Below are 13,186 nucleotides of genomic sequence, written 5' to 3'. Positions count from 1 at the left end.
ACCTCTCCTTATATTTTTTACTATATCTGGAGTTATAGAACTTTGATTCAAGCTAGATTAGTCTTGTTGGAAAACTAAGACATGAGGCTACAAGTTCTATGATTTAAGGAGAACCCCGTTCTGCCTATAAGATAGTCAAAATTGCACATTAACAAACACTTGGACTGTTACTCTCCAACAGTTACTGTCTTGTTTTTGAACTGTTACTTTCTGACCTCGCCTCAGATTTTCAACTATATCTAGAGTTATAGAACGCCAATTCAAGCAAGATTAGTCTCGGTGGAAAGCTAAGACATGAGGCTACAAGTTCTATGATTTAAGGAGAACCCCGTTCTGCCTATAAGATAGTCAAAATTGCACATTAACAAACACTTGGACTGTTACTCTCCAACAGTTACTGTCTTGTTTTTGAACTGTTACTTTCTGACCTCGCCTCAGATTTTCAACTATATCTAGAGTTATAGAATGCCAATTAAAGCAAGATTAGTCTCGGTGGAAAGCTAAGACATGAGGCTACAAGTTCTATGATTTAAGGAGAACCCAGTTCTACCTCTAAGATAGTCAAAATTGCTCATCAACAAACACTTGGACTGTTACTCTCCAACTGTTATTGTCTTGTTTTTGAACTGTTACTGTCTGACCTCTCCTTAGATTTTTAAATATATCTGGAGTTATAGAACTCCGATTCAAGCGAAATTAATCTCGTTGGAAAGCTAACACAGGAGGCTACAAGTTCTATGATTTAAGGAGAATCCAGTTCTGCCTCTAAGATAGTCAAAATTGCTCATCAACAAACACTTGGACTGTTACTCTCCAACTGTTACCGTCTCGTTTTTGAACTTTTACTGTCTGACCTCTCCTTATATTTTTTACTATATCTGGAGTTATAGAACTTTGATTCAAGCTAGATTAGTCTTGTTGGAAAGCTAAGACATGAGGCTACAAGCTCTATGTTTAAGTAGAATTCAGTTCTGCCTCTAAGATAGTCAAAATTGCTCATCAACAAACACTTGGACTGTTACTCTCCAACTGTTACTGTCTTGTTTTTCAACTATTACTGTCTGACCTCTCCTTATATTTTTTACTATATCTGGAGTTATAGAACTTTGATTCAAGCTAGATTAGTCTTGTTGGAAAGATAAGACATGAGGCTACAAGTTCTATGATTTAAGGGGAACCCTGTTTTGCTATAAGATAGTCAAAATTGCACATTAACAAACACTTTGACTGTTACTCTCCACCTGTTACTGTCTGACCTCTCCTTATATTTGTAACTATATCTGGAGTTATAGAACTCTGATTCAAGCGGGATTACTCTCGCTGGAAAGCTAACACATGAGGCTACAAGTTCTATGTTTAAGAAGAATCCAGTTCTGCCTCTAAGATAGTTAAAATTGCTCATCAAGAAACACTTGGACTGTTACAGTCCAACTGTTACTGTCTCGTTTTTGAACTGTTACTGTCTGACCTCTTCTCAGAAATTTAGCTATATCTGGAGTTATAGAACTATGATTCAAGCTATATTAGTCTCGTTGGAAAACTAAGACATGAGGCTACAAGTTCTATGATTTAAGGAGAACCCCGTTATGCCTATAAGATAGTGAAAATTGCACATTAACAAACACTTTGACTGTTACTCTCCAACTGTTACTGTCTCGTTTTTGAAGTTTTACTGTCTGACCTCTCCTCGGATTTTTAAATATATCTGGAGTTAGAGATCTCCGATTCAATCGAGATTAGTCTCGTTGGAAAGCTAACACATGAGGCTACAAGTTCTATGATTTAAGGAGAACCCAGTTCTACCTAGATAGTCAAAATTGCTCATCAACAAACACTTGGACTGTTACTGTCCAACGGTTACTTTCTCGTTTTTGAACTGTTACTGTTTGACCTCTCCTCAGATTTTTAAATATATCTGGAGTTATAGAACTCTGATTCAAGCGAGATTAGTCTCGTTGGAAAGCTAACACATGAGGCAAGTTCTATGATTTAAGAAGAATCCAGTTCTGCCTCTAAGATAGTTAAAATTGCTTATCAACAAACACTTGGACTGTTACTGTCCAACTGTTACTGTCTCGTTGTTTTTGAACTTTTACTGTCTGACCTCTTTTAAGATTTTTAACTATATCTGGAGTTATAGAACTCCGCTTCAAACGGGATTAGTCTCGTTGGAAAGCTAAGACATGAGTCTACAAGTTCTATGTTTAAGGAGAATTCAGTTCTGCCTCTAAGATAGTCAAAATTGCTCATCAACAAACACTTGGACTATTACTCGCCAACTGTTACTGTCTTGTTTTTGAATTGTTACTATCTGACCTCTCCTTAGATTTTTAAATATATCTGGAGTTATAGAACTCCGCTTCAAGCGGGATTAGTCTCGTTGGAAAGCTAAGACATGAGGCTACAAGTTCTATGTTTAGGGAGAATTCAGTTCTGCCTCTAAGATAGTCAAAATTGCTCATCAACAAACACTTAGACTGTTACTCTCCAACTGTTACTGTCTTGTTTTTGAAGTTTTACTGTTTGACCTCTCCTCAGATTTTTAAATATATCTGGAGTTATAGATCTCCGATTCAAGCGAGATTAGTCTCGTTGGAAAGCTAACACATGAGGCTACAAGTTCTATGATTTAAGGAGAACCCAGTTCTCCCTCTAAGATAGTCAAAATTGCTCATCAACAAACACTTGGACTGTTACTCTCCAACTGTTACTTTCTCGTTTTTGAACTGTTACTGTTTGACCTCTCCAAAAAAATTTTAAATATATCTGGAGTTATAGAACTTTGATTCAATCGAGATTAGTCTCGTTGGAAAGCTAACACAGGAGGCTACAAGTGTTATTATTTAAGGAGAATCCAGTTCTGCCTCCAAGATAGTTAAAATTGCTCATCAACAAACACTTGGACTGTTACTGTCCAACTGTTACTGTCTCGTTTTTGAACTGCTACTGTCTGACCTCGCCTGAGATTTTTAACTATATCTGGAGTTATAGAACTCCGATTCAAGCGGGATGAGTCTCGTTGGAAAGCTAACACATGAGGCTACAAGTTTTATGATTTAAGGACAATCCAGTTCTGCCTCTAAGGTAGTCAAAATTGCTCATCAACAAACACTTGGACTGTTACTCTCCAATTGTTACTGTCTTGTTTTTGAACTGTTACTGTCTGACCTCTCCTTATATGTATAACTACCTCTGGAGTTATAGAACTCTGATTCAAGATATATTAGTCTCGTTGGAAAGCTAAGACATGAGGCTACAAGTTCTATGATTTAAGGAGAACGTCGTTCTGCCTATAAGATAGTGAAAACTGCACATGAACAAACACTTTGACTATTACTCTCCAATTGTTACTGTCTTGTTTTTGAACTGTTACTTTCTGACCTCTCCTTATATTTTTAACTATATCTGGAGTTATAGAACTCCGATTCAAGCGGGATTAGTCTTGTTGGAAAGCTAAGACATGAGGCAACAAGTTCTATGATTTAAGGAGTACCCAGTTCTGCCTCTAAGATAGTCAAAATTGCTCATCAACAAACACTTGGACTGTTACTCTCCAAGTGTTACTGTCTTGTTTTTTAACTGTTACTGTCTGATCTCTCCTTATATTTTTAACTATATCTGGAGTTATAGAACTTTGATTCAAGCAAGATTAGTCTTGGTGGAAAGCTAAGACATGAGGCTACAAGTTCTATGATTTAAGGAGAACCCCGTTCTGCCTATAAGATAGTCAAAATTGCACATCAACAAACACTTTGACTTTTACTCTCCAATTGTTACTGTCTTATTTTTGAACAATTACTGTCTGACCTGTCCTTATATTTTTAACTATATCTGGAGTTGTAGAACTCCGATTCAAGCGAGATTAGTCTCGTTGGAAAGCTAACACATGAGGCTACAAGTTTTATGATTTAAGGAGAATCCAGTTCTGCCTCTAAGATAGTTAAAATTGCTCATCAAGAAACACTTGGACTATTACTGTCCAACTGTTACTGTCTCGTTTTTGAACTGTTACTGTCTGACCTCTCCTCAGAAATTTAGCTATATTTGGAGTTATAGAACTACGATTCAAGCTATATTAGTCTCGTTGGAAAGCTAAGACATGAGGCTACAAGTTCTATGATTTAAGGAGAACCCCGTTCTGCCTATAAGATAGTGAAAATTGCACATTAACAAACACTTTGACTGTTACTCTCCAACTGTTACTGTCTCGTTTTTGAAGTTTTACTGTCTGACCTCCTCAGATTTTTAAATTTTTCTGGAGTTACAGATCTCCGATTCAAGCGAGATTAGTCTCGTTGGAAAGCTAACACATGAGGCTACAAGTTCTATGATTTAAGGAGAACCCAGTTCTACCTAGATAGTCAAAATTGCTCATCAACAAACACTTGGACTGTTACTGTCCAACTGTTACTTTCTCGTTTTTGAACTGTTACTGTGTGACCTCTCCTCAGATTTTTAAATATATCTAGAGTTATAGAACTCTGATTCAAGCGAGATTAGTCTCGTTGGAAAGCTAACACATGAGGCAAGTTCTATGATTTAAGAAGAATCCAGTTTTGCCTCTAAGATAGTTAAAATTGCTTATCAACAAACACTTGGACTGTTACTATCCAACTGTTACTGTCTCGTTTTTGAACTTTTACTGTCTGACCTCTTCTAAGATTTTTAACTATATCTGGAGTTATAGAACTCCGCTTCAAACGGGATTAGTCTCGTTGGAAAGCTAAGACATGAGTCTACAAGTTCTATGTTTAAGGAGAATTCAGTTCTGCCTCTAAGATAGTCAAAATTGCTCATCAACAAACACTTGGACTATTACTCACCAACTGTTACTGTCTTGTTTTTGAATTGTTACTATCTGACCTCTCCTTAGATTTTTAAATATATCTGGAGTTATAGAACTCCGCTTCAAGCGGGATTAGTCTCGTTGGAAAGCTAAGACATGAGGCTACAAGTTCTATGTTTAGGGAGAATTCAGTTCTGCCTCTAAGATAGTTAAAATTGCTCATCAACAAACACTTGGACTATTACTCACCAACTGTTACTGTCTTGTTTTTGAATTGTTACTATCTGACCTCTCCTTAGATTTTTAAATATATCTGGAGTTATAGAACTCCGCTTCAAGCGGGATTAGTCTCGTTGGAAAGCTAAGAGATGAGGCTACAAGTTCTATGTTTAAGGAGAATTCAGTTCTGCCTCTAAGATAGTCAAAATTGCTCATCAACAAACACTTGGACTGTTACTCTCCAACTGTTACTGTCTTGTTTTTGAAGTTTTACTGTTTGACCTCTCCTCAGATTTTTAAATATATCTGGAGTTATAGATCTCCGATTCAAGCGAGATTAGTCTCGTTGGAAAGCTAACACATGAGGCTACAAGTTCTATGATTTAAGGAGAACCCAGTTCTCCCTCTAAGATAGTCACAATTGCTCATCAACAAACACTTGGACTGTTACTCTCCAACTGTTACTTTCTCGTTTTTGAACTGTTACTGTTTGACCTCTCCTCAGATTTTTAAATATATCTGGAGTTATAGAACTCTGATTCAAGCGAGATTAGTCTCGTTGGAAAGCTAACACAGGAGGCTACAAGTGTTATTATTTAAGGAGAATCCAATTCTGCCTCTAAGATAGTTAAAATTGCTCATCAACAAACACTTAGACTGTTACTGTCCAATTGTTACTGTCACGTTTTGAACTGTTATTGTCTAAGCTCTTCTTATATTTTTAACTATATCTGGAGTTATATAACTATGATTCAAGCGAGATTAGTCTCGTTGGAAAGCTAACATATGAGGCTACAAGTTCTATGATTTAAAGAGAACCTAGTTTTGCCTCTAAGATAGTTAAAATTGCTTATCAACAAACACTTTGACTGTTATTGTCTCGTTTTTGAACTGTTACTGTCTGATCTCTCCTCAGATTTTTAACTATATCTGGAGTTATAGAACTCAAATCTATAATTTAATATCCATGCATCAATTTATAATTGACTTTAAAACAACTCATAAGACCATGTTTAGAATATCTTACCCGATACGAATCAAGGTCTTTATCCCTCCTTTTCTTTCTAATTACAGCCGACCCTCCCCTCTTCTCTTCTTGTTCAATTTTTCTTGTTAATCCCTTGCCCACCAATGTTTGTTTTTACCTATAACCCTTAATCCTGGATGGCATTACAGGATTTCACAATTTTACTGACGGAAATATTCTGTTGGTGTGTGATTACCAGTCCGTCGGTGAATTATTTACCGACGTCTTCACCGACGGAATACGTCTGTCGACTATCCTTTCATCGGTAATTCTATATTTTGTCGCTATATCGGTCAGAAACACAAAAAAACCATTTGCCGATGGTTTTACAGATGGAATTTGCGCGCAAAAAAAAAGTTTCCCGCTTGAAATATACCGATGGATTTTATTTCGTCGGTGATATCGTGATTTACCAACGGCCACGTACCATCGGTAAATATGTCGGTGAGTTTTTGAAATACCGACCGAATAAATCCGTCTGTAAATTCGTCGGTATTTGTGGCAGCTACTATCAAATGCCGACGGATTCATTTCGTCGATAAAGTTGTCGGTGAGTGTATGAAATACCAACCGAATATATCCGTCTGTAAATGCGTCGATGAATGTGGCAGCTACTATCAAATGCCGACGGATTTATTCTGTCGGTAAAACCCTTTGTAATAGTTTTTTCTAAATTTGTTTTTAAAAAATTATTTAGAATACATAATATAAAATTATATAAATTAATGGTAATAAAAACCAATTATGCAAATAAAATTTATATTAAACATCGAAAACAAAAAATCAAAGTTAAATAATATTCATTACAAACTGAATGTGTTTCTAAAAAAATTTTAAATGAAATTTTAAAGGTAAATAATGTTTATTACAAATTAATATAAAGGTGGAGCTGGAGGAGGAGGAGGAGGAGGCTGGTGGTTATACGGCAAAAAAGGATTAGGCGCACATGTTCCACTCTGTGTTGCCATGTTCATGACCATTTCGCGAAGCTGTTCATAAGCCATTTTTTGTTGTTCAGACTCCGCTCTTTGTTGTGCTTGAGACGCTTTGAGTTGTGCGTACTCTGCTGATAGGTGGTCGTATTTTTCGGTGAGCTGAGCCGTGTGTTGCTGCAAGGCCACGACCTCCTTAGATTGGGAGCTCGATATTGATTGGGAGCTCCCAACGGTTGAAACACTACGGGCCGACCGCAAGTTATCGGCCGTAGTGTTGGAGAGCCCGTAAACTCGATTTTTATCGGGTCCACCTGACGATCCAACCTCCATCCACAAATCCGGATCAAATTCCGGATGGGTCAAAGTATCGTCCTCGTATCTCTCCCTCAACCGATTATTATAGGTCTCCTGAAAATAAAAAAAGTAATCATCATAGTCAATTCAATAAACATAATAACTTACAAAATAAAATGATTGAACAAACATACCACGAAATGTTGAGCATGGTTGTCAACGAACTGTTGCGCCCCTTTTTGGCGGTCTTGACTCCGCACGTGCGTCTCCACAAACAATTCCATCGGGCTCGACTCACGTCCAAGAGACGTAGCCTATAATGAAAAAAGATTTATTAACAACTTAATTTAACGATATATTTCATTTAAATTAATCTTACCATCCATTTTGCATTTGCACCAAACGGAACGGAGCCGTCAATGTGCGTTGTCACCGAGCCATGAATTGGCCGATTCCGGTTGCCAACACCAGACTGTGAACGTCGTGTGAACCGCTCAAACATCACGTGCTCAAGATAGGGCGGCCATATATCTTCCTGGATGTATATCGATTTGAAATCCCTCCAAACCGCAACATCGTTCTAGCCTTGGAAACCCCTATCTCTCACAGTTTTTTTTGCCCTTTTTTGTGCTTCATACCAAAAATCATGCAACCAAAAATTACATTTCAAAACATAAATTTTTGTCTAAAAAAAAATCTTGTATTGTTTTCGATGTTACCTAGTTGCCGCATGATTTTCCCACACCCTCCTCATAACAGTGTTATGCTCACTATCCCAGTAGAATTTGTCCTGTGTATAAATAATTAATTTTAAATAAAAATAATAATTTATTTACAATTATATTAATTATTTTTTTAGAAATAAGCTAAAAATTATAAATTAACATCAACCTCAAATCTGTCAAACTATACATTGATTTGAGGCATTCATTCAGGATGCTTGGATATCTGACTCCATTGAAACAATAGAATCTCCATCGACGATTTAAACGTCGATGATATTACTCGGGAGGCCTCAATGTTTGTGAACCTGAAAATAAATGAAATAAATTCAATAGTGATTACTTCATAAATTATGTTGTAATTTGTTTTTTTTAAAAAAACTAAAACCTTAACAAACTTACATTGAAAGGTCGTCCTTCCACTGTGCCTCGTACTTGCGGGTAAATTGATTCCACTGCGAAGGCACGCCGCCTCTGCGCTGTGAACTAGCGCTGGAAGAGGCAGCATCGGTTGACGGCGCAGGTGGTGTAGGTGCCTCTTCTTGAGAGGCACCTAAGGAAATATCATCCTCGCTGCTAGACGAACTAGCTGCGACCATACGTGAGCGACCAGCTCTGGTTTTCATTCTATGCATCTACATAATTTTATACAAATAATTATATAATTAAATTCAAATGTAAAAAAAAATTCGACAGCACCTCCCCTATACTGGATACTACCCAAATCCACAAACCTGCACATATTAACAATAGCCACAACCAATTGACCCAATCTATACTAATTATTCCAACATATTCAATTACTAATCTTAAGGTAAATTCAACATTAAGAATTACAATTCAACAAATTATTCAATAATTATGTCAATACAACAATAAAATTTATTCAATAAATAAAAAAAAAACTCTAGACTAACAATTAAAATTAATGGAAAAAATTAAACATAAATCATATACTACAAGTTTGTTTGAGAAATAACAATAAAACATGTACATCTACTAACAAAATACATATACTAAAAAAATAATAAAAAGATAGAATTACTTACAAAAATCCGTCGGTAAATCAGAACACGGATGTTGTGACCACAAAACTTCAAGAAATATAACTTGTTGTGCTGAGATGAGGGAGATTTTTGTTTGGAGGGGAGGGGGGGCTGGTTGTTTGCAGATGGGGAGAGTTGGGATTAGGAAGAAGAAGGAGAAATAGGGGAGGAGAGGGTCAGCAGAGAGGGCATATATTAACTTTTTCCGACGGATTTTTCGTCGGTGAGTCCGTCGGCTATTCTGACAGAAAAATCGACACGTCATCGTACATATATGCCATTTCGAATCCGTCGGTGATTCCATCGGTAAAAATAACCCCGCCAAAACCTCCACGTCAACAACCCGCCTTTTTTTTTAATTCTGAACTTTCCGTCCGTAATTCAGTCGGTAACTACCGACAGACACTTTCCGTCGGTAGTTACCGACTGAATTACAAACAGAAAAAGTTTCGTCGGTAATGTCAACCTCAAATTACCGACAGAAATAGTCTGTCTGTAAATCCGTTGCTATTAAGCGAATTTCTGGTAGTGTGGGTTCTTGAAATTTGGTGTTTCTCTCTTGATCTGTAAAAATAGATACCAAAACTCCCTCTCTTCTTTTTTCACGATAGTTGCAGATTTTTTTTTGGTAAGAAGAGTAGTATTTATGCTCTATAATTATTTTTATTTGCATTTAGGCCCTATTTTCTTTGAGTGTATTCGTTTTGCCCCCACTTCTTTTTATTTTAGTTTATTTTCTTTAATTTAATTCAACCTTGATTATCTCAGTATTTACACAGTGAGGAAAGGAACGTTTCTTGCCATAATGTCTGAGTAGGTCCTAGACAAGATTGATGTTATTACTCATAAATCGTCCACCCAAGAAGGCATTTTGCAAAGGGCTGATAATATCTGTAAGTGCATGAGCCAGTCGACCAGCCAGAATCTTTGCAATGACCTTATAAATTACATTGCAGTAGAAAATGGGCCTGAAATCAAATGGAGATGTAACATTAGCTGATTTAGGGGCCAAAGCAATGATGGAGTGATTAACCTGCCGAAAGAGCTGACTAGTAAGGAAGAAATCTTGAACAGCAACACAAAAATCTTCCCCAACTATGTGCCAGGCACGCTTGAAAAAAAATGAAGAATAGCCATCCAGCCTGGGTGCTTTATCATCCCCTATGCTGAAAACTGCCTTTCGAATATCATCATGAGTGGCCGGAGAGAGGAAGAGAGCATGAGAACTAGAGAGACATGGCCCACTGTGGATAACCGCACTATCAAAAGGGATAGTGGGGTTGGACATGCCAAGTTGCTACTGGAAGTAATTGACAAAGACGCCTCCAACTTCCTCCAAAGAGGAGCTTTGACGACCATGGCCGGTCATAATTGCTGGAATAAAGTTCCTTCTGTGATTATGATTCATCAGTTCATGGAAGAACTTGGTGCCTCTATCACTTTCTTTAAGAAAATTGCATTTGATCTTTTGGCTGAAAAATTGTTTCTCTACAAACTTCAATTGTGAAAGCTTTGATCTAAGAAGCTTTTCCTGGTCCAATAAATGGTGATTGTCTCTGTCATGATGCAGGGATAGTTGATGAGTCGCCAACTCAGTTTCAAGGCGAGAAACATGTTCTGAGATGTGGCTGAAATGTAGTCGATTGAGCTCCTTAAGAGGCCTCTTTAAAATCTTCAGCCTACGACACAAAAGATACATAGGAGTGCCATATAGATCAGAGGACCAATGAGTAGAGACCACGTCAAGGAATTGATCATGGGAAGTCCACATGTTGAAGAATTTGAAGTTTCTCTTGCCTTGAACAGGATGATCCAAACTAACTTTGGCAGGAGAGTGGTCTGTAAAAGCTCCAGGAGGATCAAAGTGAACGTGAGTCAAGTGATGAAGGGAAGACCAATATGGATTTGTCAGAACCCTATCAAGTTTGCTCCACACAGTACCATTGGTCTAACTATAGTGACAACCAGTATAGTTCACATCCTGGAGGCCAAGGTCTAAGCAATACTGACGAAAATCAAAAGTTTCATAGGAAGAAACAGGCTCACCATTGTGCTTGTCTGCAGAAGAAAGAACAGAGTTGAAATCACCAAGAAGCATCTAGGGACATGAGGAGTTCCAGCATCTCAAATCCGCCCATAAAGACCTTCTAGCATAAATAAAGTTGTATCCACACACAAAAGTAACATGAAAGTTGTATTGAGAGATAAGGCTATGAACAGAAAGATGTAGGGCTTGAGCAGTGGAAGAAATTAGATCAACAGAGACTGTGGAAGGATTCCAAAAAACCACAATATGAGCAATAGATGCTGCATTCGCATTAGAGATATATTTCCAATCCCGAAGTCGCAACCTGTGCAGCCTGGCTACCCTAGAGAGAGTCAATTTAGTTTCAAGCAATCCACAAATATCCATACGGAATTTCTTCATGAGGCCAACCACCTCATGTTGCTTCAGGGGATTATTGAGACCCTTGACATTCCAACTATATATAATCATGGAGATGCAGGAGAAGGGATGGCCCTTCTACTACCAGTATTGGTCCTCATGCTATTATGCTTCACATTGGTCCTGACTGAATTCCCCAACAAAGGAACTTCTAAAGGCTGAGAGGCCAGAATACCTTCTCCCGGATTGGGAGGCCTCAAGCTAGAAGAAGCAACTGTCAAAACAACATCTGCACATTCAGGAGTAACAACATCTGCACATGCAGTAGTAACAGTATCTGCACATTCAGGAGTAACAACATCTGCACTTGCAGTAGTAACAGTATTTGCACATTCTAGAGTAACAACAATTCCTGTACTAGGCAGATGGACAATAGCATCTGCACATACAGGAATAGTAAGAGTATGGCAGGGAGTTTTACCAGACACATCTTCAATAGCATTCACTGTCTTCCCTTTGGAGGGGCTTTTAACATGGTTATTGGACTTTCGTCTAGACTCCACCGTGATCCAGCCTTCATCAGGAGTAACACTGGGACCAACAGACTAAGGAGCCACAACAAGAGAGGTTGATGTAGCTATAGGAGGAAACTGAACTGTTAATGGTTGACTCTGTTCTTGCGAATCCTTGATTGGGACCTGCACATGTTGCTGTATGTGGGGACCCAGTCTACTAAAGACTCCCTCTTTGCTTGCATGGTTAACCTGAGCACAACCCCCATCTTTGATATTGGATGCAGCTTTGGAACAGAGAAGTCGGGTATGGCCAATGGCATTGCATAAATTGCAAAATTTAGGTTGAGATTCATAGACTACCTTTTGTTGAAGCACTAGACCAGATGGCAGAGACACCACTACAGATTGTTGAGTGTCTTCACGAAGGTCAAGTTCAATAAGAACTCTTGTATAAGACAGGCGAGAGAGAGTAGAGGTCATATGGTCACACTGGATGGGCTTGCCTAGAACACTGGCAATTTTGGACAGACACACAGGAGACCAATAGCAAAGGGGAAGGTTTGGAAATCTTACCCAGACAGGAACCCTCGTCATCTCCTCACTGGAGAAGTCAAAAAACTTCGTCATCTGTTTCAAAATAAGAGGTTTACCATACACAATGTATGGTCCACCCTGAAGAACAGAAATTTTGTCTTCCTTCCGATTAAATCTATAGATCAGCCATCTAGAGGCATGGATAGTGAGAGAAGCTTCACATTTCCATACAGAGGAAATGATGCCATTCAAGGCCTTTTAACCAGGGCTCTTACCTGAAACATAATCCACAACACACAAATTCCAAACCTCAAACTGAGGTTGGATATGTTCTGGATAGATGGCACATGATTTGGTGAGATGATTAAAGGAGAAGTTTTGTAGCTTTGTACAGTGAGTAGATGGATGGTCAGAAGAGAAGAGATCCCGCCATACACGGCTACCAGAGGGGAGGGAGGAAGTTGCTTATGGAGATGTATTTTGTGGACTACCCCCTGTATTGACAAGAGGAAGAGCTGGAGCAGCAGGAGGGGAAGACAGGGGTGAACCATCATAACAATCATCATCAAAAAAGGAAAAATCCAGTTGTTCCTCTTCCAAAAGCGCATCTACCAAAGCTTCATCTTCTGAGCAATCTTCAACTGTAACAGTATCCACAAGCTTGGAACCAGAACTAATCTCAGGGATGGTTGGAAGAACATCCGGGCAGGGAGGGCTGAACT

At 38.3% G+C, this 13,186-nt stretch overlaps 1 protein-coding gene across 2 annotated transcripts; it reads right to left on the bottom strand.

Annotated features, from left to right (window-relative positions):
* Positions 1–6,774: 6,774 nt before the first annotated feature.
* Positions 6,775–12,967, bottom strand: LOC127904257 (uncharacterized). 2 transcript variants are annotated; one of them, XM_052446845.1, is made up of 7 exons: positions 9,033–12,967; positions 8,386–8,618; positions 8,153–8,291; positions 7,981–8,051; positions 7,641–7,891; positions 7,456–7,575; positions 6,775–7,375 (listed from the first exon to the last, which is right to left on the bottom strand). In XM_052446845.1, exons 5-7 carry the CDS (start codon positions 7,761–7,763, stop codon positions 6,905–6,907), a joined length of 714 nt encoding a protein of 237 aa, XP_052302805.1. In that variant the 5' UTR covers positions 7,764–7,891; positions 7,981–8,051; positions 8,153–8,291; positions 8,386–8,618; positions 9,033–12,967; the 3' UTR covers positions 6,775–6,904. The 2 variants fall into 2 exon arrangements, with proteins under 2 accessions (XP_052302805.1, XP_052302806.1); XM_052446846.1 differs by having other exon boundaries at positions 8,174–8,291.
* Between the last annotated feature and the right edge of the window lie 219 nt (positions 12,968–13,186).

Source organism: Populus trichocarpa, chromosome 14 (genome assembly GCF_000002775.5).
Source record: "Populus trichocarpa isolate Nisqually-1 chromosome 14, P.trichocarpa_v4.1, whole genome shotgun sequence".
Classification (NCBI taxonomy): Eukaryota; Viridiplantae; Streptophyta; class Magnoliopsida; order Malpighiales; family Salicaceae; genus Populus; species Populus trichocarpa.
Note: the sequence above shows the minus strand (reverse complement) of the source record. Positions and strands in the feature narration are given on the sequence as shown.

What these genes read in the sequence shown, in the direction of transcription:
- LOC127904257 (XM_052446845.1), bottom strand. Translation starts at nt 7,763, where the DNA reads ATGTTTGAGCGGTTCACACGACGTTCACAGTCTGGTGTTGGCAACCGG. An exon ending in GTGCAAATGCAAAATGGATG is followed by an intron (nt 7,576 to 7,640) that starts GTAAGATTAATT and finishes TTTTCATTATAG; the next exon opens with GCTACGTCTCTTGGACGTGA. An exon ending in ACCATGCTCAACATTTCGTG is followed by an intron (nt 7,376 to 7,455) that starts GTATGTTTGTTC and finishes TTTTATTTTCAG; the next exon opens with GAGACCTATAATAATCGGTT.